At 42.9% G+C, this 25333-nt stretch overlaps 3 protein-coding genes across 3 annotated transcripts; all 3 read left to right on the top strand.

Moving 5' to 3' along the window:
- Positions 1-2754: 2754 nt before the first annotated feature.
- Positions 2755-9310, top strand: LOC139745823 (uncharacterized). The gene is made up of 2 exons (XM_071656410.1): positions 2755-8428; positions 8808-9310. Exon 1 carries the CDS (start codon positions 2984-2986, stop codon positions 8378-8380), a length of 5397 nt encoding a protein of 1798 aa, XP_071512511.1. The 5' UTR covers positions 2755-2983; the 3' UTR covers positions 8381-8428; positions 8808-9310.
- An 8596-nt stretch (positions 9311-17906) lies between these two features.
- Positions 17907-20044, top strand: LOC139745899 (uncharacterized). The gene is made up of 2 exons (XM_071656560.1): positions 17907-19197; positions 19452-20044. Exons 1-2 carry the CDS (start codon positions 18861-18863, stop codon positions 20042-20044), a joined length of 930 nt encoding a protein of 309 aa, XP_071512661.1. The 5' UTR covers positions 17907-18860.
- A 1287-nt stretch (positions 20045-21331) lies between these two features.
- On the top strand, positions 21332-24555 carry LOC139745900 (uncharacterized). The gene is made up of 2 exons (XM_071656561.1): positions 21332-24081; positions 24351-24555. The coding sequence occupies exon 1, from the start codon at positions 21425-21427 to the stop codon at positions 22199-22201; it is 777 nt and encodes a 258-aa protein (XP_071512662.1). The 5' UTR covers positions 21332-21424; the 3' UTR covers positions 22202-24081; positions 24351-24555.
- The last annotated feature ends 778 nt before the right edge of the window (positions 24556-25333 follow it).

Here is a 25333-nt window from a genome sequence, read left to right as displayed (position 1 = left end):
ATTTCCTAATAATCAGGGTACATTTGTACCATCATTAGGCTCCCCATTGCGTCCAGACACTCTTAAACCTACTTTACCTGATATTACAGGCCAAAATATTGCATCTACAGAGACATATGCCTTTCCAAGAATTCTTAAACCAAGTCCAAATACTTTCTCGAAAACAAACATTCCTGTAGTAGAACATCCAGTACTACCAACTATTTCTAAGTCTACTCCACCTGATAAAACGGGAACAACATTACCACCAGCAATATCACCCATCACTCGTAACTGGATGAAACTTGGCATACCAGATACTGCTGGTACCATTATACCTGTAGTACGTATGCCAATATTTCCAAACATTACTAAGCCTTCCCTACCGGGTGTAACTGAGGTAATCAAACCATCATTGGAAACATCAAACCCACCAAACATATCTAAACCTATTCCACCAAATATAACAGGGAACAATATACCTCACATTTTGATACCAACGACTTCAAAACCTCATCTACCTACATCACCTGATGTTATTCCAACATTACAGACACCTTTCGTTACAGATACTTGGAAACCTTCCTTAACTACATCTCAAGCACCTAGCATACCACTAGCAGCAACATCTGTCCTGCCATCTCTTTCTGCACCAGTTCTACCAAATATAGTGAAAATAAATGAATCATCGTTGTTAACAACTCTACCATCAACAGTCACTAAACCACCTTCATCTGTTATACCAGATTCTACTATTTTACCACAGGAAATCCCTACACTTCCAAGTATGTCTAAACCTATATTTCCTAATAATCAGGGTATATTTGCTCCATCATTAGGCTCCCCATTGCGTCCAGACACTCTTAAACTTACTTTACCTGATATTACAGGCCAAAATATTCCATCTACAGAGACATATGCCTTTCCAAGAATTGCTGAACCAAGTCCAAATACTTTCTCGAAAACAAACGTTCCTGTATATCCAGCACTACCAACTATTTCTAATCCAACTCCACCTGATAAAATGGGAACAACATTACCACCAGCAATATCACCCATCACTCATAACTGGATGAAACTTGGCATACCAGATACTGCTGGTACCATTATACCTGTAGCACGTATGCCAATATTTCCAAACATTACTAGGCCTTCCCTACCGGGTGTAACTGAGGTAATCAAACCATCATTGGAAACATCAAACTTACCAGACATATCAAAACCTATTCCACCAAATATATCAGGACATAATATACCTAAAATTTTGGTACCAACGACTTCAAAACCTCATCTACCTCCATCACCTGATGTTATTCCAGCATTACAGACACCTTTCGTTACAGATATTTTGGAACCTTCCTTAACTACACATCAAACACCTAGCATACAACTAACAGGAACATCTGTCCTACCATCTCTTTCTACACCAGTTCTACCAAATATAGTGAAAATGAATGAATCATCGTTATTGACACCTCTACCACCAACAATCGCTCAACCACCTTTACCTGTTATACCAGATTCTACCATCTTACCAGAGGTAATACCCATACATTCAAATATTTCTAAACCTACTTTTTCTAATATTCAGACTACATTTACTCCATCATTAGGCCCACTATCACTTCCAGAAATTCATAAACCTACATTTCCTGATATTACAGACCAAAATATTGCATCTACAGAGAAATATGCCTTTCCAAGAATTGCGGAACCAAGTCCAAATACTTTCTCGAAAACAAACGTTCCTGTATATCCAGCACTACCAACTATTTCTAATCCAACTCCACCTGATAAAATGGGAACAACATTACCACCAGCAATATCACCCATCACTCATAACTGGATGAAACTTGGCATACCAGATACTGCTGGTACCATTATACCTGTAGCACGTATGCCAATATTTCCAAACATTACTAGGCCTTCCCTACCGGGTGTAACTGAGGTAATCAAACCATCATTGGAAACATCAAACTTACCAGACATATCAAAACCTATTCCACCAAATATATCAGGACATAATATACCTAAAATTTTGGTACCAACGACTTCAAAACCTCATCTACCTCCATCACCTGATGTTATTCCAACATTACAGACACCTTTCGTTGCAGATACTTTGAAACCTTCCTTAACTACACCTCATGCACTTAGCATACCACTAGCAGGAACATCTGTCCTGCCATCTCTTTCTACACCAGTTCTACCAAATATAGTGAAAATGAATGAATCATCGTTATTGACACCTCTACCACCAACAATCGCTCAACCACCTTTACCTGTTATACCAGAATCTACCATCTTACCAGAGGTAATACCCATACATTCAAATATTTCTAAACCTACTTTTTCTAATATTCAGACTACATTTACTCCATCATTAGGCCCACTATCACTTCCAGAAATTCATAAACCTACATTTCCTGATATTACAGACCAAAATATTGCATCTACAGAGAAATATGCCTTTCCAAGAATTGCGGAACCAAGTCCAAATACTTTCTCGAAAACAAACATTCCTGTAGTAGAACATCCAGTACTACCAACTATTTCTAAGTCTACTCCACCTGATAAAACGGGAACAACATTACCACCAGCAATATCACCCATCACTCGTAACTGGATGAAACTTGGCATACCAGATACTGCTGGTACCATTATACCTGTAGTACGAATGCCAATATTTCCAAATATTACTAAGCCTTCCCTACCGGGTGTAACTGAGGTAATGAAACCATCATTGCAAACATCAAACTCACCAAACATATCTGAACCTATTCTTCGAAATATAACAGGGAACAATATACCTCACATTTTGATACCAACGACTTCAAAACCTCATATACCTCCATCACCTGATGTTATTCCAACATTACAGACACCTTTCGATACAGGTATTTTGAAACCTTCCTTATCTATACCTCAAGCACCTAGCATACCACTAGCAGGAACATCTGTCCTGCCATCTCTTTCCACACCAGTTCTACCACATATAGTGAAAATGAATGAATCATTACTAATGACACCTTTACTAACTAGGATTATCCAACCACCTTTACCTGTTATACGAGGAGCTACTGTCTTACCAAAGATAATACCTATACAGCCACATATTTCTAAACCTACTACATTCCTTCCATCTTTAGGACCACTATTACATCCAGGCATTCCTAAACCTGTTTTACCTGATGTTTCAGGCAAAAATATTCCTCCAGCGATGTATGGCTTCCCAAGAAGTCCAAATACTTTCTCGGAATTAAACATTCCTTTAGTAGAACATCCAATACTTCCCACTATTTCTAAACCTACTCTACCTGATTTGGCAGAAACAAAGTCACCCCCAGCAATATCACCCATCACTCATAACTTGACTAAACCTGGCATAACGGATGCAACTGGCGCCAATATACATGACGTACATATGCCAAGATTTCCGAACATTATTAAGCCATCGCTACCGGGTGTAACTGGGGTAATCAAACCATCAATGGAAAGATCATACTCACCAAACATATCTAAACCTATTCCACCAAATATAACAGGGAACAATATACCTCACATTTTGATACCAACGACTTCAAAACCTCATCTACCTCCATCACCTGATGTTATTCCAACATTACAGACATCTTTCGTTACAGGTTTTTGGAAACCTTCCTTAACTATACCTCAAGCACCTAGCATACCACTAGCAGGAACATCTGTCCTGCCATCTCTTTCTACACCAGTTCTACCACATATAGTGAAAATGAATGAATCATTACTAATGACACCTTTACTAACTAGGATTATCCAACCACCTTTACCTGTTATACGAGGAGCTACTGTCTTACCAAAGATAATACCTATACAGCCACATATTTCTAAACCTACTACATTCCTTCCATCTTTAGGGCCACTATTACATCCAGGCATTCCTAAACCTGTTTTACCTGATGTTTCAGACAAAAATATTCCTACAGAGACGTTTGGCTTCCCAAGAAGTCCAAATACTTTCCCCAAAATAAACATTCCTTTAGTAGAACATTCAGTACTTCCAACTATTTCTAAACCTACTCTACCTGATATGGCAGAAACAAAGTCACCCCCAGCAATATCACCCATCACTCATAACTGGACTAAACCTGGCATAACGGATGCAACTGGCACCAATATACCTGTAGTACATATGCCAATATTTCCAAACATTACCAAGGCTTCACTACCGGGTGTAACTCAGGTAATCAAACCATCATTGGAAAGCTCATACTCACCAAACATGTCTAAATCTATTCTTCCAAATATGACACGGAAGAATACACCTGAAATTTTGGTACCAACTTCTTCAAAACCTCATCTACCTCCATCACCTGATGTTATTCCAACATTACAGACACCTTTCGTTACAGGTATTTGGAAACCTTCCTTAACTACACCTCAAGCACCTAGCATACCACTAGCAGGAACATCTGTCCTCCCATCTCTTTCTACACCAGTTCTACCACATATCGTGAAAATGAATGACTCATCGTTGTTGACACTTCTACTACCAAGAGTCACTCAACCACCTTTACCTGTTGCATCAAAATCTAATATCTTACCAGAGGTAATACCTATACATCAAAATATTTCTAAACCTACTTCTCCTAATATTCAGACTACATTTATTCCATCATTAGGCCCACCATTGCTTCCAGACATTCCTAAATCTTCTTCACTTGACATTTCAGACGAAAACCTCCCATCTGCAAAGATACATGTCATTCCAACTTTTGCTGAGGCCAATCTGTCTACTAACCCGGAAACAAACATTCCCGTATTAGAACATCCAGTACTACCAGCTATGTCTACACCTCCAGCAGATGCATCTACTGTTCCGTCTGAGTCTATGCCTTCTTTGACACACGCACCGATAAGGAATATGTCATCACCTGAGACACTTTCACTGCCGATAATCCCTCATCCACTTTCACCCGATATACCAGCATATCTGACGTTACCAGAGATGAACTCTGAACTTTCAACCACCTCTGAGCCTAGTACACCTCATATGCTACCTGTTCGTATGCCATCAACCGGCACAGCTTCACTTCCAAATATTTCTAAACAAGATCTACCTGATATCTCTGGAGACACGATACCATCTTTGGGGAAACAAGTACCTCCAAATATTACTGAACCAACTCTGGATACTTTGCCTGAAGGAAATATATCCTCAATGAAACCCCCAGTGCTACCGGCCACTTCTGAACCTATTAGTCTTCCTGATGTTCTTGAATCAGAGTCGCATCCAATACCATTACCTATGATTCTGAATGGTTCGAAACCTGTGTTACCCACGGGTTCCACTAAGACAAATATACGTGTCGCAGGTGTAACTCTGATGCCAAATATCTTGAAGCCTTCTTTGTCAAGCAAACCTGAGATGAGAACGCAGGCAGCGGAACCATCTGAAGAACCACACATTCCCAAGCCTAGTTTCACAGAAATATCCGGAGATAATGTATCACACACCGGAATAACTGCATTGCCAACTACAACTAGAGCACTTTTACCTGTCATACCAGATCATGTCATACCGTCACCAAACAAGCCTATGGTACCTGAAATACCAGGGTCGGACATACCAACAGTGAGAGTACATGGATTGCCAGATATGTCTAAACCGGTTGTATCAGTGTTGGGCACAAATGTGCCGGCAACTATGATTAAACCTAGTTTGCCTATCCCAAGAGGACCAAATACGATACCGGAGAGATTGTCAGTACCTCCAACCATTTTTAACCCCAGCTTACTTAATGTACTGAGAGCCAGATTATCAGCGGTGGAGCCACAAGGACTTCCAACAATTTCTCAGCCAAGTTTACCTCATAGAACGGAAGCAAACTTACCACCTTTCGAGATCCCAGGCCATCCAGCTCTCGGTAAACCAAGTGGGCTTGCCGTGCCTCAGATAGATGTACCGTCAGCACAAGTACTCCCTCTCTTACCCGAAAGTAACGTGACGACCATTCCACTGGCAAGACCTGTATATTACAACGACACCGTTTCTAACGTACCAGATAAAGTAAATATCAATTTTTCTCTGCTACGTATGGCTTTATTTTCAAAAAATGCTAAGCCTTTGCCATATATACCAGGACAAGGAAAGCCATTATTGGAGACACCTCTGCCGCCAAATATCTCCAAGCCGACAGTTAAGGCGCCTGTGTTTCTCACTATCTTAAGGGCGCCTTTGCTTTCAAACATGACTAAACCTAGTTTTCCAGGTATATCAGGTATGTCACTGAATAGGGCGATTCTACCCGCAGTGATTGGCTTGCAAGACCACACGCTACGGTTTCCAAATATTGCTAAGTTTGATATGCCACGAAACGTGAGAAAAACCATATTGAATATACCATCAGCGAATGTATCCGGATTCAATAAGTTCTCACTTGGTGTTCCTGGGTTAAATACGTCATTAGTAGGTGTACCCAGATTGAAGACTTTAGTAGATGAACCCAGATTGCATCAATCACCTCATAGTGTACCTGCAAAAATTGATGGAGCGACAGAATCACATTATCTACCAAAGAAGATGGAGCGTCTTTATGATCCTGGTTATAAGCCGATTACACCCGAGGTAACCATACCTACCCCTTACACTACGCCCTCCTTTGACGAAAACATCTCTGCTCTACTGTCACAAGATTTAGCGAGGAAGAGGATATTCGAAACCTCAGCCTCGACGGAGTCTGGCGCATCAGATGTAAGTAGTTTAGAACAAGAGTCACTCAAAACTGTGAGGTTTGATGGTTTTAAACCCGCGAACGCTAAGATGCCAGGATTTAGTATGCCATCTCCAAGAAAATTCGTGATTCCAAGAATAGGTGCACGATATTTACCTGACAGACTGAATACAAATATACCATCAATGACTAAATCAATTCCGCCAGCCACTTTTAAACCACGGTTACCTGCTACGCCTCTAGAAATATACCCAGTTCAGAATACTATAGTACCTATTTTCCCGAACATAACGTTTAAAGATTTCCACCCAGTCCACAGGTTTGCATCCCCAGATATCTTTAAATCTCTTTTACAAGACAGACCCAATAGTCATGCAACACCGATCGGGAGACCTGTACAACCAAACTCTCTTCAGCACGTCTTGACAAATATATCAAGACCAAGTATGTCGCCAACAGGCACGCCTGTAGTAGCACCGATCTCTGAACCTATCTCACCGAAATCCTCAGTAAAGCCCAGGCCAACGCTACCGATACTTGCTCTTCCAAACAACCCTCAACCAAGTCAACCGATGGAGTCCAAACCTCGTACACCAATGGCAGGTAAAATGCTTGTGCCACCTAAGGAGATGCTTAGGATTCCAGAGACGCATAACTCCACTTCACCTGGAGGAGTTAATCAATCTGAAAGTGGTGATGTAGTGAGTGATAGAGGAGTAAAAAGTGGCGATGCGAGAAACAGCAGCACTAGCCACGAAGTAGGAGGGAACACTGGTTCTGGAAGGAATTTAGCAGGGGTAAACAATACTGGAAGAGAACTGGAACCAGGTTTCCCTGGTAGATTTGGAAAGGTATGGGGATCAGGAGGAAGTCTTGGTGGCACAGGGGAGTCAGCGGAGAAACCCGATGGCATGGGAGGCTCAGGAGATAAAGTTGATGTGGGAGGAAGAGGAGGAGGAGGAGAAGGCGGCATCTCTGAAAGAAAGCTGGAAGGAACCCCAGAAACACCATCCTCCCTGACACACCCAAAACTGGATCCAGGACGTAAACGTACATCGTCGGCGACGGTAACGACTCTCATGCCGCCAGTTTCAAGACCGTCATCTTTAGAAATCAAGACACGAAGCTTACCTGAGACACTGCAAGTGTTAGCGCCCGCAAGAAAGGAACTTGGAATTAATCAGACGACAGGAGCGGACGATAGACCTAAAAGAGGAAATAGTGATGAATATGAAGGTGAAGAACGGTCAGTACATGGACGCGTTGGTGATGGAGGTGAAGGTGTGAGTCCATATGAGGATGTAAGCGAACTGGTAAATGGTAAGACAAAAGCTGACCTAGATGCCGGAGCCAGTGTATACGTAGGAAAGGGCACTCCAGGCGCCAGATCAGATGATGGAATAGGCGGGCTTGCAGGAAGTGAGGCTCCAGAATCCTACTCGAGTGATGGCACGGGCGAACTTGAAGATAGTGGCGAGTCAGGAAACAACTCAGTGAATGGACATGGTACGCCAGCAGAGAGTGAAGACTCAGTACCTTACACGAGTACGACACACAGGGCATTTGCAGGAAGTGGGAGTTCAGCAGCAGGGTCAGCAGATGGTGCACGGGCGACAGGTAGAAGGTCAAGAACCAACACAAGTATTGACGCAGGCGCAGATGATGATGATGCAGTCGCCTACAGATGATAATCGTCTCTCGCTCTCTTTCTGTGCAAGAACCTGGAGATTCTGTAGGTATGTTGATATGAACAGCAAACCTTATAAGTATGAGTAAAGATACCAAATCAAAGATCTATTAATACATATATATATATATATATATATATTATGGGAGCGGGGGGCTGGAAATCCTCCACTCCCGTTCTTAATTTTCCAAAAGAAGGGACAGAGAAGGGGGCCAAGTGAGGATATTCCCTCTAAGGCTCAGTCCTCCGTTCTTAACGCTACCTCGCTAACGCGGGAAATGGCATACATGTATGAAAGAATATATATATATATATATATATATATATATATATATATATATATATATATATATATATATATATATATATATATATATATATATATATATTCATAAGATGGCTTAAGGTGCTTTTATATCAATCCACAGATCTCATTTCGAGCTGGTACGTGATGAAGAATTGTGTCAACATTTATCCCAGCTTCATGGATGTGTGTACCTGATCCTTTCCAGAAACCCAGCCTGTGGACCACACCGCCGATGCAAACAAGCAGTGGCATGTGTATGAATGATGCAACGCAAAATAAAAAAAACAAAAACAATTAGAAACTTGACTGGTTTTCGATAGTGTATGCAAAATGTTTCACGAGGAAATGCAACCCTTTATTAGTATATCTCATGTGTTCATGAGATTCAAAATGCGCTTTTGTTAACAACTTCTATAATTCGTCTGAACTTTATTTCTTTTTTTTTTTTTCATATCTTGTTTACTGGTGTCCAGTTGGATCCATAAACTTGGATGTAAATTTGTATGGCAGAGGAAGCTTTTACGGAAATGTTCATAAATGACTAGTCACTTAGGATTATGACTGTGTATACTAAGTGTATGGAATAAAAAGAAAAAGTTGCCATGAGCCGATTCGTTTTATATCTCCGTTGTCCACGTTAGAGAGGCAGCGCCAGGAAACAGACGAAAAAAGACAAATCCGCTTACACACACACACACACACACACACATATATATATATATATATATATATATATATATATATATATATATATATATATATATATATATATATATATATATATATATATATATATATATATATATATATATATATATATATATATATATATATATATATATATATATATATATATATATAAGTATACGTATGTAAGTAGGGGAGATGGCCAGAGAGCGTTATTGGATTACGTGTTAATTGATAGGCGAGCGAAAGAGAGACTTTTGGATGTTAATGTGCTGAGAGGTGCAACTGGAGGGATGTCTGATCATTATCTTGTGAAGGCGAAGGTGAAGATTTGTAGAGGTTTTCAGAAAAGAAGAGAGAATGTGGGGGTGAAAAGAGTGGTGAGAGTAAGTGAGCTTGGGAAAGAGACTTGTGTGAGGAAGTACCGGGAGAGACTAAGTACAGACTGGAGAAAGGTGAGAACAAAGGACGTAAGGGGATGGGGGAGGAATGGGATGTATTTAGGGAAGCAGTGATGGCTTGCGCAAAAGATGCTTGTGGCATGAGAAGCGTGGGAGGTGGGCAGATTAGAAAGGGTGGTGAGTGGTGGGATGAAGAAGTAAGATTATTAGTGAAATAGAAGAGAGAGGCATTTGGATGATTTTTGCAGGGAAATAATGCAAATGAGTGGAAGATGTATAAAAGAAAGAGGCAGAAGGTCAAGGGAAAGGTGCAAGAGGTGAAAAAGAGGGCAAATGAGAGTTGGAGTGAGAGAGTATCATTAGATTTTAGGGAGAATAAAATGATGTTTTGGAAGGAGGTAAATATAGTGAGTAAGACAAGGGAACAAATGGGAACTTCAGTGAAGGGGGCTAATGGGGAGGTGATAACAAGTAGTTGTGATGTGAGAAGGAGATGGAGTGAGTATTTTGAAGGTTTGTTGAATGTGTTTGATGATAGAGTGGTAGATATAGGGTGTTTTGGTCGAAGTGGTGTGCAAAGTGAGAGGGTTAGGAAAAATGATTTGGCAAACAGAGAAGAGGTAGTAAAAGTTTTGCTGAAGATGAAAGCCGGCAAGGCAGCAGGTTTGGATGGTATTGCAGTGGAGTTTATTAAAAAGTGGGGTGACTGTATTGTTGACTGGTTGGTAAGGTTATTCAATGTACGTATGACTCATGGTGAGGTGCCTGAGGATTGGCGAAATGCTTGCATAGTGCCATTGTACAAAGGCAAAGGGGATAGGGGTGAGTGCTCAAATTACAGAGGTATAAGTTTGTTGAGTATTCCTGGTAAATTATATGGGAGGGTATTGATTGAGAGGGCGAAGGCATGTACAGAGCATCAGATTGGGAAAGAGCGGTGTGGTTTCAGAAACGGTAGAGGATGTGTGGATCAGGTGTTTGCTTAGAAGAATGTATGTGAGAAATACTTAGAAAAGCAAATGGATTTGTATATAGCATTTATGGATCTGGAGAAGGCATATGATAGAGTTGATAGAGATGCTCTGTGGAAGGTATTAAGAATATATATATATATATATATATATATATATAAGATAACATATACATTCTCATCTCCTCCACATTTGATCGCCGACCCCTGCGTCAACGAGGTAGCGCCATGAAACAGACGGAGAAAGGCCACATCCGCTCACATCCATACCCAAGTTGACATGTATAATACACCGAAACTCCAGCTTCCTATCTACATCCAGGCCCCACACACTTTTCCATGGTTTACCCCCGACGTTTTACATGCCCTGGTTCAGTCCATTGAAAGCACATTGACCATAGTATACCACATCGTTCCGGTTCACTCTATTCAGTGCACGTTCAGGCCTCGATCGCTCAAAATCCTTTTCACTCCATCCTTCCATCTCCAATTTCGTCTCCCACTTCTCGTTCCCTCCACATCTGACACACATATCCTGTTTATCAATCTTTCCTCATTCATACTCTGCATGCGACCAAACTATTTTAACACACCCTCTTCTGCCCTCTCAACCACACTCTTTTTATTACCTCACATCTCTTCTACCCTGTCGTCACTTATTCAATCAAACCACCTCACACCACATACCTTCCTGAATCATTTAGTTTCCAACGCGTACACCATTCTCCGCGCAACCATATCTATAGCCCATGCCTTGCCATCATACAAATTTGATGGCATTATTGTTTATTCAAACATAACCATTTGCCTCCTCCCTGAACCTATGACTCACTTCCGCTACCATGACTTCATCCACTGCTAAGTCCACTCCCAGATAACTAAAACACTTCTTTTCCTCCAATTCTTCTCCATTCAAACATATATCGCAACCAATTTGTCCCTCAAAACTGCTGAACCAAATAACCTACTCCCATTCACATCTATTATTAACTTTCTCCTTTCACACACTCTTTTAGTCTCAGTCACCAGCTTCTGGTATCAAAGGAATGTTTGGATAATTTTATATTACTTCCCAGGTTGCTTAAATCTTTTAACGTAAGGTATCCTTCGGCAATGACAATACTATGAAAACATTTTTACCAAAAACTCATCAGAAAATTTTGTGGGCTGTGTTTACAGAATCCTTTGTAAAAGCTGTAATATGTTTCATGTTGGGCAGACTGAGAATGAGACAGAGAAACAGACAGACAGACGCAGGACCAAACTATTCCTGCCCCAAACATTTTCTTCCCCAATATTTGTGATTTTCATGTGCCTAGATCATAAAGAAAAAAAGATCATCTATTTCTCCTGTGTGCATTATTCCTGGGCATTTCTCTCTATATGCATATAATCATATGAGATCATAAATCTCTAAACAATACCTAATGTTGTCCTTGCATCCGATATCAGAAAAGCTGTTATGCCAAAAAGCCAAATACCTCTTAAAGCAGATGTCAACAGGTCTTCCAAAACAGTTTACAAAACACCTCACATGTTACTCTGATTGGATCAACATTGTGGAAAGTGGAACTCTCCCTCGGTGTTACTAGGGGTCGACAGAACCTTGAAGACCACCTGATACTTCAGTCGTTCGTCTCCAAGTCACAGCTAAAAGAGGACGAGAGTACACAGGTCTAGGAGGAAAAGAGACGATATTTAGAATTCCATGAAGATTTACAGAGTTGCGGCAAATCAAAAATTCCAGCATTCCAGAGTTGGAGAACATCACAGCTCAAAGACAAGAGATTACGAAGGCTACGACAGTCCAGTTTCCAAGCAGTTCTGGAATGTGGTAGCTAAAGAGACCGAAACAGATTGAAACAAGACGAAACGTGAAGGTGTAGGAACGTGACAGCGAAACTCCTAAACAGAAGATAAGGTTACATGATTCTCAAAAATCTGGCAACAGATATGAGAATTTTGTAATGTGATTGCCAGGGGTCAGTAAGCGAAGAGAGGCTTAAGAACGTGGCTTGACGAACTCATTCAAATAATCCAGAGTTATAAAAATAAGTTCCAAGAAGCAAACAGACAGTTTATAAAGGACCCTGCGAGTTCCAGAAGACAGAAGTTTGTAACAAGAGACGAAGGTACAGAGCCATCTCTCCACTTACGGGAAAGCATCAGAAACCATATTACTCGAAATGGTAAGCTGAACATCGTGTGTCCATGAGAGAGAGAGAGAGAGAGAGAGAGAGAGAGAGAGAGAGAGAGAGAGAGAGAGAGAGAGAGAGAGAGAGAGAGAGAGAGAGAGAGAGAGAGAGACGACGTGAGTATTGCTTTGCTTTTGTGTACGTACATTTTGTTTGGGCGAACGAAGCTAGGCTATAACAAGGGAAGCGGATTTCTGGTCAACATCCTTTGCGCAAAGATAATTGATGATAGGATTGAGCTGCACTGGACATGACCTGTATGGGCATAACAGGAGATGGGGTATGGATCGTGCATTAATGCTTCCCCCAGATTGTCGAGAGAGGTCCAAGTGATGATGATGATGAAGATGATGTGTGTGTGTGTGTGTGTGTGTGTGTGTGTGGAAGGATAGGGGGGGGGGGGGGAGGAAGTTTGTACAGATCTTCTTAAGTTACAAGACTTTTAGTGACTGTAATTCAGACATTGTTCATATGATATCAAGCCATTACTGTATCATCAAATTTCACAGCGTCCCTCCTACTCATCCTCTAACCCCTCGGATAATGTGAGCATCATTCGTTTCATTCCGGCATCCCATCACTCAATTTCATTCCTCTTTCTTACGAAACCATCATCTCAAATTTCCCATTTTTTCTTTTTTTTTTTCTTATCCTCAGCGAGTTTGGTTGTTCTCAGCTTTGGTTCTAGTGCTGACGGCCTGCGACGTGGCCTGCAAGCAGGTGGAGGAAGGGATGACTTACAGACACTTACCGGACCAGAGATCCCCCATCTACACATCGTACAGCGACAAAGGTACTGACTGATTCGTAATCCCGTAAGGAAGTTCGTACTTTCAAAAGGCCTTCGGGAACAGACGCACGATTCCGAACGCACGATTCTAACGCGCGACTCTGACGTACGACGTCTCGACCCTTCTACAGGACAATGAGGTTTTAGTCATTGACTTGGTCCGTAGTGATGAGGCCGAGAGTCACGCCATGGTACAGCGGGGCGTACCGTCGTGTTCAGTGGTCGCACCGTCATGTTCAATGGTCGCGCAGTCGTGCTGAGTGGTCGTAAGGCTATGCTCGAGAGTCGTGCTGTCGTGCTCATTGTTCTCAACGTCTTGCTTAAGTGTTGTCCTTTCGTGCTCAAGGGTCGTACTGTCGTATTCAATGGTCGTAACGTTGTGCTCAAATGTCGCACTCTCGTGCTCAATGTTCGTATCGTCGTACTCAAGGAGCGCGCTCAAGTGTCACAATCTCTTACACAATGCTCTTACCGTGGTGCTCAAAGGTCGTACCGTCGTACTCAAGGGTCGTACTCTCGTGCTCAAGAGTCGTACCCTCGTGATCATGGGGTGAACGGAAATTTTTTTCACCCACAATCTCGGGTTTTTTCCCACATATCTAAAGAACAGTAACCTTTATAGATGGAAGATTCATCTTACCATTTTCTCAAACAGTTCGTCCAAAATGCCGTTCTTGCGTCAGCGCTTCGTGTCTGACAAAATCCACATGTATCTCCACCATCATGCAAGCCATTGCTCTCATTGCGCCATAGAATCGAAGAAACATGTTTAATGCAAGTGTTCTATATATCAACATATCCTTTTTATGATTATATGTGAATATATTTGGTAATATCTGTGTCATATGAGTTGGTCAAAGGATCTCTTTTTTTTTCTCATAAGGCAAGCTACATATGGTGTCCTTAGAAAGGGAATTGATTGATTGAAAACAAATTTCAACTCAGTTTCTTCTCTTCCATTGGCTCGTTACTCACAGGCCCGACTGTGTTCCTCCTGGGTCAGGGTTCGAGCCTCGAGATAGCCAGAGAAGTTGATGAAGAAGCCATGTTTGGCTGGTCGGGGCAAGAGACAGAGGTAAGATTACAAACTCTCTCTCTCTCTCTCTCTCTCTCTCTCTCTCTCTCTATATATATATATATATATATATATATATATATATATATATATATATATATATATATATATATATATATATATATATATATATATATATATTATTTTATTTATTCTTTGTTTATGAGTTTTGAAGTATGTGATCAGTGTGTCAACCAATGCTGAAATATATCTCGTGTCAATGATACATTTGAATACTAAACAACTCTTTTTTTCTAGGATAATGCCGGCGACATTTAGTAACGTAAGTGGACAAAGGACTTGACTAGCCACCTTTGTGGTGGTCACGTTGATGATACGTTGAACCTGGAAAAAAAAAAGGACAAAAGAGTGCCATTCGATGCTGATGCTTCTACTTCAAGGTTTAGTATACCATGTTAATGTTAAGAAATCCCATGCCATTTCTTGCATAGATAAAATCAGTTGATTATATTTAACTAATGGTTTTTTCAGTGCCAGTAGAGCATATGGTAGCATTAAGACTTAAAGGAATGCATTTGTCAGATCGCCATAAACTGATGTCTATCACTTATGAATTATATTTAGGGATGAAATAAAGCAAAGAAAATGCCTAGTGTTTCCTTACCCAACATGAGTTAACGAACGAATATAAAGAAAGATTTCAAACACGTAGTCTTGGATTTAACTCTACAACGCCAACGAATTTCTCAGTCATAAGTGTGGATTCTACAATCTTCCTTATAATACGAGAGTTTGATTTGCATAACAGTGAGGCATTATTCCAGTTATAAAATGGCCTACATTATTTGCATGATTGTGGGCTACATTTTCTCCAGGCTCTTAAAGGTAAAACCAAGCAACGGTGTTCTAAATTTTTTTCAGGGTTATGGCTAAAAAGAATATGTGAATAACTGCCTGAGTATAAACTGTGGGATACAGTGACTTCACTCATGGTATGGTTAAGACATATATTGTATGAACCTACCCTTTTGTATTCCATTCCACTTTAAACCTACTCCCAGAGAGAATCGGATTCTTTTATTTTTAAGGTGTTCAAGAAATGAACAAATTAGCACCATCCATCATTCCAAACAGTGAAGATATTGCCTGCATATCTATTACCAGTTCATGCCCTTATGGTTTAATTTGAGAAAGAATATTAGGCTCAAAAAATTCCTTATACAGATTAGATAATACTGATGAAAGGACTCTACCCATTAGCAGCCAAACATTTTTATGATAACAGTCTTTTTTAATGGACAAGAAATTAGATTTTACACATAATTCATTTGAGGGATCGGAGCATGAACATGCAGGAGGGTAAAAGGCTTGCACGGGATAGAGTAAATTGGAACGATGTGGTATAACGGGGTCAACATGCTGTTAATTAACTGAACCAGGGAATGTGAGGAGTCCAAGGTAAACCATGGAAAGGTCAGAGGCGCCTGGCTATGGATGGGGAGCTGTGGTCTCGGTGCATTACACATGACAGCTAGAGAATGGATGTGAGCGGATGTGGCCTTTCTTTGTCTATATATATATGTACATATGTACATATAAGATTTATATCATTTTCTTTAATACACTATCTGCTGTAAACCAACGCATGTCTAACATTGTTTAGCTTTTTTCTTTCTCTCACCACTCGCTTCATTTCATCAGATAAAGCGTGATTATAATGTCCTATATTCAGTTTCAATAAATTTTTGAAATACATGAACTTCAAGAAATATGCAATGTATCCCGTGCACACCTTGCACTTTCCTGAATGTTCAGGCCACGAGCACTCGAAACATTTTTCACTCCATCTTTCCATTTCCAATTCGGTCCCAGCCTCTCCTCTCTCATTCTCTCGATTTATCCAAACCATATTAGCATATCCACTTGAGCTCTTTTATCCATACTCTTACCCTGTCATATCTTAATCGATCAACCCGACTCACGCCACATATTATCCTCAAACATTTCATTTCCATTACATTCACCCTTTTCTCAACATTTTCATGTAGGGCCCATGCCTCGAACCCATTCAGCAACGTCGGGACTACTATACCTTCAAGCATGCTTATCTTTGCCTTCCCAGATGGTGACGTATCTTTCCACGCATCAATCACTATTCCCAGGACCTTCTCCCCCTTACTGCTTCTCTCGCATATGTCAGCAGTGCTTCCTTGAATGCCATTCACTCCTCACCTCACACTCCCCCTTTTCTTCATTTACTTTCACATTGTGCCATCCTTCATTCAGTCTCTACTGGCATCTCTTCACACAAGCATCCTTTACAAGTTCACTCCTCACCTTCACCACCATATGCTCACTCAGTGATATTCCCTTTTCCGTAATCTCCGACAAATATTCACTTTCGCCTCCAATGAGTAATGATTCGACGTGCCATCAGCTGCCCCTTTCAGAGAATTTGCACCCAAGAGTCTCTCTTTTTCACGCTTGTCAACTAGTACGTAATTCAGTGATGCCTGCTTACAATTTTCGTCTTACTAACCAACGTATAATCATGTACTATGTCCCTCTCTTTAAATCAGATATTCAAAAACATCAGTCTTTTTTCAGCACACAACTCTACAAGTTGTTCTTTATCTTTAATCACGTCAATGGGTACCCAGCGCCTCTTATGTATAGCTTCACCTCCCACATTACCCACACAAGTATTCAAATCAACCATCATTATTACCCGATTCCGCGCATTAAAAGTGGTGTCACGCCTAAAGTCAGCTCCTGCCAAAACGCTCGCCTCGCTTCCTCACTCCTAATGCTTCTAGGCGCAGAAGCACCTCTCATAACTCAATGTCGTATTTACCCACATCAGTTTTTGCCCAACCACCTCACACTTTCATGCACTCCCACGATTCCTCCCTCAACAGAAGCTCTAACCCTTCCTTAGCTCTAGCCCTTAAACTAGCCCGTGACTTTACCACATGCACATTTCCAATCTATTCTTCCTCCTTCCCCTTGAGCTTTATTTCACTCAGAACCAAAACATTGAGGTTCGTGTCTACAAACATACAGCATTTCTCCCTCTTCTCATCTTGCTTGTATCCACATATATCCAGATAACCAAGCTTGAACCTTCGAGTAGGATATGCATTCTTCGCTTGGGTTCCATCAGTTCCAAGTTTTAGAAATTGAAATGCAAGAAGGGAAGGTTTCCAATTCTCGATTCTTAAAATTGCCCCAGGACCCCTTCTTGAGACAAAGTCCTGGTGGTACCCAAAACCTCTTTTCCAGGAGAGCGAGGCTGCCCTATTTCCAGTGGTAGGGGAATGATGGACTCTTTTGGAGTTACAAGTTTTTTGAGAAGACTGTACACCGAATGATTCAGCCAGGCCAAAAGTGACTTTTTACTTGCGGTGTAACCTCGTGTAGGAGGAGTTAGAGGAATATATTGCAGTGGTTCTGGTAAAGAGTGAGTCGTGAGGAGTGTTATGTCATCTGAAGGCAAGCACTGAACTTGTTGCAGTATGTTTCACAACAACTCACGTCCGCCTGTAGCTATGTAACGCTCAGACCTACAAATGATTGAGCAATTGTGTCTTCAGCCACTCGTGTGAGCCTCTCGCTGAAACCTTGGTATATGTGTAACATCCGGCTCGGCATCTGCTACACGACTTAGAACACTGGAACTTCGTGAACTAAGTGGGTGCAGCAGAGTCATGGGTCTCTTTTTAACGAACGCAGACACCAGTTAAACAATCAAACAAGTCATATCTCCATCCCATCTAGACCAGTGGAACGGACCTTCGACGGCTCGTGTGAATCACTTAGTTCGGACGGTTCGTTCTCATGACCCCAGTGATGTTTTCTGCCTTCGACGACGCGTTAATGAACATTGGAAGTTGCCATATATGAAAAGCACGGTGCGCATCGTGAATATTGCTGGACAATGGAATGTCGAGAGTCTATGACTGCAGTAGCTTGCAAACTTCCTCTGTAGCCGACCAAATGGAGGTACGGTATCATCACAAATGAAAGACAAGGTTCGTTTGTTAACCTCCCCCACCTCCCACTCCTAATGTTAGCGTGAGTGGGTACGTTGAGCGTATGCGTATACCAGTCTCAGCATATATCATTCCGAGTATGAAACGACGGTGGATTATTTTCGCGTATACACAATGCGTGACAAAAGAACTCCGTTTGAACCAGAGGCGTTTCAACACTTGCACTAACGAGGCCCATGTTTACAAGCAGCGATCGAGACCTTGTGGGGAAGACAAAGCAAAGCGTGTCAGCCCAGCTAGTACCACAGCTACCACCACACTACCACCTACCCCGGCCATGGCCAGTCACGACCATCGGGTACAACTATGGAGATCTTCAGGGCCTCTCCCGCTCCTGAAGTCCACCAGCAGGAAACGCCTCATCAGTATTCATGGAGTATGTAAGCTACTTCATCATTTGTTATTCCCAGGTCGTGTTTATGTGAGTGTGTATGTGTATGTGTCTGTGTGTGTGTGTGTGTGTGTGTGTGTGTGTGTGCGTAGGTATGTAGAAAGAGGAGATGGACCAACACAGAAAATCTGAGGATGTATACAAAAGCATTGCTGCATGTATATCGTTGTGGAGTGGATAAAAGATGAATTTTTCAGCAGTACAATTTCTCTCCCTCTCTCTCTCTCTCTTGTCCCTCTGCAGCGAGAAGTTGTATTGCTGCTGCTCTTGCTGCATTTGACCGTCCTTGTACAATTGTGTGGCGGGGAGCCTCTCCCACAACCACAGTCTTCGGCCTCACTCCAAGAAAGACAGTCTGCAGCAGCACCAGCACTCTCGTCATCGCCTTCATCGTCGTCATCTCAAATGCAGCCCGTGACTTTCCCCGCTCGGCTTCAGCCACTCAACACGGCCCATTCCCAGCGTTCGTTAGCGCCACACACTCCCTCATCACCGACAACACAGCGCCCGTCGTCAACACTTGGTTCTCCATCACAGCTCATGCAGCGCGAGACCGCGGTGGCAACACGGTCTCCAGCATTGGTTTCGCCTCTTCCGTCAGACGGGGCACAGCTTCCAAAGCTGGCAAAGCACATTCTAAGCTTGACAACAAAGCTTCTAACTCTAGCGCCAGAGTTATCCGAATTGGCACCACCGTCATCAGAGCCGGTGACAGAGCCAATGGTATGGGACTCTCTCCCTCCAAGGTGCACCTCGAACTGTGTTACATCATCTCCCCGACGATGGGACCAGGCGACAACGTCTCAATTCCCTTCCGTCTCCATCTCATCCATTGATACGTCACCTTCAGCCCCGCATCCCGAAGCGATATCTCCACACCTGTCACTGAGACTCTCAAAGACACTTGCCATACCAAAGCCCACATCTCCACGACCGATAGTGACCCTCCCACCTCACCTCATGACGACACCAACATCTCCACATCATACGTCTTCCACGCCTCCCCACAGCTCGACTACTGCATCTCACCCCGCGCAACTTGTTCTCCAATACTCAGAGTCACCTCCAACTCTATATTCTCCAGACTTACCCTCAAACCTTACAACATCACCATCACCAGCCACAAATTCACCTTCGTCATCCTTCCCTTCGACTTTGGGACCACTGCTTCCTTCACTGGCACCATATTCCTCAACGCTGGCACTACGGCGTGAGACACCAACCCCAGATCCTTCACTAGGGCCACGTCGACACTCATCATCACCACCAACACCACGATCTCCACCGCTGGAAACACAGCCTCTGACATTAGCGCAAACCAGGTCTTCAACACCTCCACCAGATCCCACAGTGTCGGCGCCAAGAGCTCGAGAGTTGAAGTACCTTGAAGGGACGAAGGATCCAGCTTCACCCTCGTACTCTACAGCGATTTCAACGTCTGTAGATCTTTCTACAGCGACACCGACGCCCACACAATCTACAGCGACACCACCGCCCGAGTCCACAGCAAGACCAGTACACTCACATTCTACAGGAACAACACTTCTAGATTCTACGACAACAGCAACACAACATTCTACAGCGACACCAGCGCCTTCGCATTCTACCGCAACAACGAAACCGGCAACTACAGCAACACCGAGGCCTAAATATTCTACAGCAACGCCGGCATCTTCCTCACCCACAACGACGTCATCACCAGCACTCCCACATTCTACGACGTTGGCGCCGACACTCCTGTATTCTACGACGACACCGGCAACATCACATTCTACGACGACACCAGCAGCTGTACATTCGCCAGCAACACTGACGCCAAGGCTATCATCTTCTGCAGCGACACCAACATCAACATTAACACATTCTACGAGGACGCCGATATATTCTACAATGACAACATCATCAACACATTCTACAGCAACACAAACACCAACACTGCTGCATCCTACAACGACACTAACACCTCTACACTCAACAATGACAACACCTACACATTCTACGCTTCTCGATCCCACAACTACCTCAACACCACATCCTACAAGGACACCAGAACTTCTACATCCAACAAGAATGCTGCCATCTCCATATTCTACGCTGTCAACAGCATCTCCACTCCCCACAACGACTCAAGATCTTCCACGTCCTTTAATGACATCAGAGACACCAGGATCTCCACACTCCTTACATTCTACGACATCAGTGCCTATAGACCCTACATGGACCCCAAGACTACCACTTGGTTCTGTGGAGACATCAGCATCGCAACATTCTACAGTGACAACACCTACACATTCTACAGCGACAGCAGCACCTCTACATCCTACAACGCAACTTTCTTCGACGAAACCAACATCAACATATCTACGCTCTGCAGCAAAACGAGCGCTTCAAAATGCTACAAAAGCAACAATAGTTTTAACAACAACGCCACATTCTACAAGGACACCGGCACAAACACCCCAACAACCAATGACGTGGTCAGTTTCTTCAAATCCTACAACGATACATATACCTCTAGGTTCTACAGCAGCCGTGATCCCTCTACAGTCCACGCCGACATCGGCACCTCACTTGAATACAACATCTCTCACATTCCAATACAATACGTCGATGACTCTCACATTTCCCATCGATACGTCACTTGTATCCGACCTTCTAAAACTTCTTTTCAAACACCTAACGTTACCTCGGCCTCCACACCTGCCGACACCATATACACACTCCACACAAGCACCTCAGCAAGACCCGGGAAGGACGATGACGACGACGACGCCACAGCATACGCCAAGACCTACACCTACGAAGCCACATCTGACCAGTGTGCCGTCATCAGCACACCCTCCTACCCTTGCAACACTTCCTCGACTAATACCGCCGTCTTCTACAACGGCGGCGCCGAAGCCTTCAGCGCCTACTCCAGAGGAGCAGTCGGCGTGGACGCCAGAACCCCTACCTTCGTCACCGCGGCCTTCAACGCCGCCACCGAGCCTTGAGACGCGGAGACCAGACCACCATCCGCTGGCACCGTTCGCGGGAATGGTCGCGGCAAACGTTGAAACGCTGAAGCCGTACTTACCAGTCGTGGCACCGCAGCCGCTAGTGTCGGTACTAAAACCTCCACAAGTGGCGGTGCAGCTTCCACACGGAGTACAGTCGCTCTTGGCATTAAAACCAGACCAGCTGAAGCTCACCCAACGAAAACGCAGCTCACCATCAGCAGATGTCGAGCTTCAGCAACAATCGCCGGACTTGGCCAAGCTGGCAGCATCACAACGCTCGCAGGGACGGGGACCACAACGTAACTTAGTTCAGGCACCACAGGTTCATAAGGTAGGCCTCCGAGCATCACCTTCGCAGACGATGCCGCTGCTTCCTGCAGCGATGGAGCGGGAGAATCCGATGGAGGCTCCACAGCAGCTCTCATCTCTAACACCACAGGATCCAGCAATGACCCCAATGCCTCCGGTACAACCACAGGTCGTTCGCACGTTACCATCGGACTCTAAACCTTTAACGCTTAACCCAGCAAACTGCTCGTTGAACAACATACTCTTGCTTCAAAAACTCTGTTCATACGTACAACTTCTGCACCCTAAGACGCTGCCAAAATCGTCGACACCGCCACGTCATACGTTGTCAACCCCACATACCACATCGTCACCTCTACATCCTACAACATCCACTATACTGTCACCTTCACATAATACAACCTCACCTCCACACACTAAGTCCTCACCTTCACACGCTCCATCATCACTTCCACACACTACACTATCACCTATACTTCCACACCGCCAAACTACGGCTCACCATCGTACCTTGTCACCCTCTCATAAAATGCTGTTACATTTTCCACTAACTCATGCAGCAAAGTCAACCCCACCACCACTCGCTAGAACCTCACACCCACACCGTAAAACATTGCGGTCAGAGCTAACATCTTCAGCATCAGTGACTCCACACTCCACAACCTCAACTTCACGTCTATCGTCATCATTCCCATATCCTCCGTCATCACTTCCAAATCATGCAGTACGACCATTTCTATACCCCATAGCATCATTTCTATTACCTTCACACTTTAGGACGCCAAGCTCACCACGCTCAACATCCAAGCATATCTCCCCGTCATCACCGCGCTCTAAATCATCACTTCTACAATTCATGGCATCTCCACACACTGAATTATCAGTCGTACCCTCTACCTCATCGGAACATGCCTCTAAAATGCTCCCTCCACACACAGAAACACCACCTCCAAAATCCAGCGCATCATTCCCACGTTCTAAAACACAGTCTCTCCACCCAGCATCATCATCATCATCATCATCATCACCTGCTCAACCCATGCATCCTACTGCATCAGTCCTACATTTAATATGCTCACCTCCTTGCTTTAGGTCGCCCCAACACGAGACATTATCACTCTTAAATCCTACTACAACACCCCCTCCACACACTGTACCATCTTCACTATCACGCGCCACAGTGACACTTCCACATCAAATATCATCATCCTCCAAATATCCTACATCATTCCTGCCACTATTCGACCCATCACATCCACATATACCATCGTCAAGCCGACACCCGACACTACTAGCTCCAAACCCGACGACCTCAGATCTACATCATGGGCCATCACCACGCGATGCAATCTTCCCTCCACACATTACACCGCTACCTCCACACCTTTCACCGCGAGCACCACGTCCCAGACCACCACATCGGCAGCCTTTACCATCATCTCCGCTACTTAAGAGATTACTTCGGCTCCCTGTATCACTTCCACGTCCTAAATTGTCATACGAAGAGATGTATCAAATACCACCACCACCACCACCACAATCCTACATATCATACAGCAAACAAGGTATGTTTACGCTATTGTTATATGTATATATATATATATATATATATATATATATATATATATATATATATATATATATATATATATATATATATATATATATATATATATATATATATATATATATATATATTGTGAATAAAGTCAAATGTTGAATGATCTTCAGCAGGTAACAGAAAATCTACACACACAGACACACACACACACACATACACGTCACGACCAGCGCCGTTTCCCAGCAGTTCCTCACTGTGTATTTCTTCCTGTAGGCCCTGTAGTCTTCATCCTTGGATCTGGCAGTAAGTTACTGGTCTCAAGACTACTAGGAACTGACGACATCTAGGTCTCCAACCCGACGAATCTCTGGAAATCAGAAGAAGGGCGCTTGGAGTATGACTGGATTGAGAGTGTGAGCCCCGCAAATGTTCAATCGACGATGTACAAAAGATAATATATTAAAGTTATTTTTCTCTAGACTGACTTTTACTGTACATATCTTTATATATATATATATATATATATATATATATATATATATATATATATATATATATATATATATATATATATATATATATATATATATAATCATTTTGTATTATTATACGTAATCGCCGTCTCCCACGTTAACGAGGTAGCGCGAGGAAACAGACAATAGAAAGACCCAACTCACCCACATACACATGCATATACAGAAACCCCCACACACGCACATATATATACATATACACTTCAACGTATACATACATATGCAGACACACACATATACATATATATACATGTACATATTCATACTTCCTGCCTTCATCCATTTCTGTCGCCACCCCGACACACATGAAATAGCACCCCACCACTCCCTCCTCCCCCAGCGAGGTAGCGCTAGGAAACGACAAAAAAGGCCACATTCGTTCACACTCAATCTCTAGCTGTCATGTGTAATACACCGAAACCACAGCTCCCTTTCCACATCCATCAGGTCAAGAAAGGGAGAAAGGGGAGATCATTACTGATGTCATGTCCCCTTCTTCTTCTTCTTCTTCTTCTTCTTCTTGCTTCCGGCGTAATTGCTAGACCTTTTCAACACCGGCTGCCACTCAGGAGAAATTCAGGCATCTTGATTAAGGTATCAGGGATGACCTTCCAGAACATATATTAACTTCTGTTCTTTGGTGACCATGGAGATAGAGGTGGGGCCCATACAGTGTTGAGGAGGAAGCTATAGCGTGCTCAGATGGTCGATTGTTGCACGATT

This window comes from Panulirus ornatus, chromosome 63, assembly GCF_036320965.1.
Source record: "Panulirus ornatus isolate Po-2019 chromosome 63, ASM3632096v1, whole genome shotgun sequence".
NCBI lineage: Eukaryota > Metazoa > Arthropoda > Malacostraca > Decapoda > Palinuridae > Panulirus > Panulirus ornatus.
This window is presented reverse-complemented; position numbering and strand designations above follow the sequence as displayed.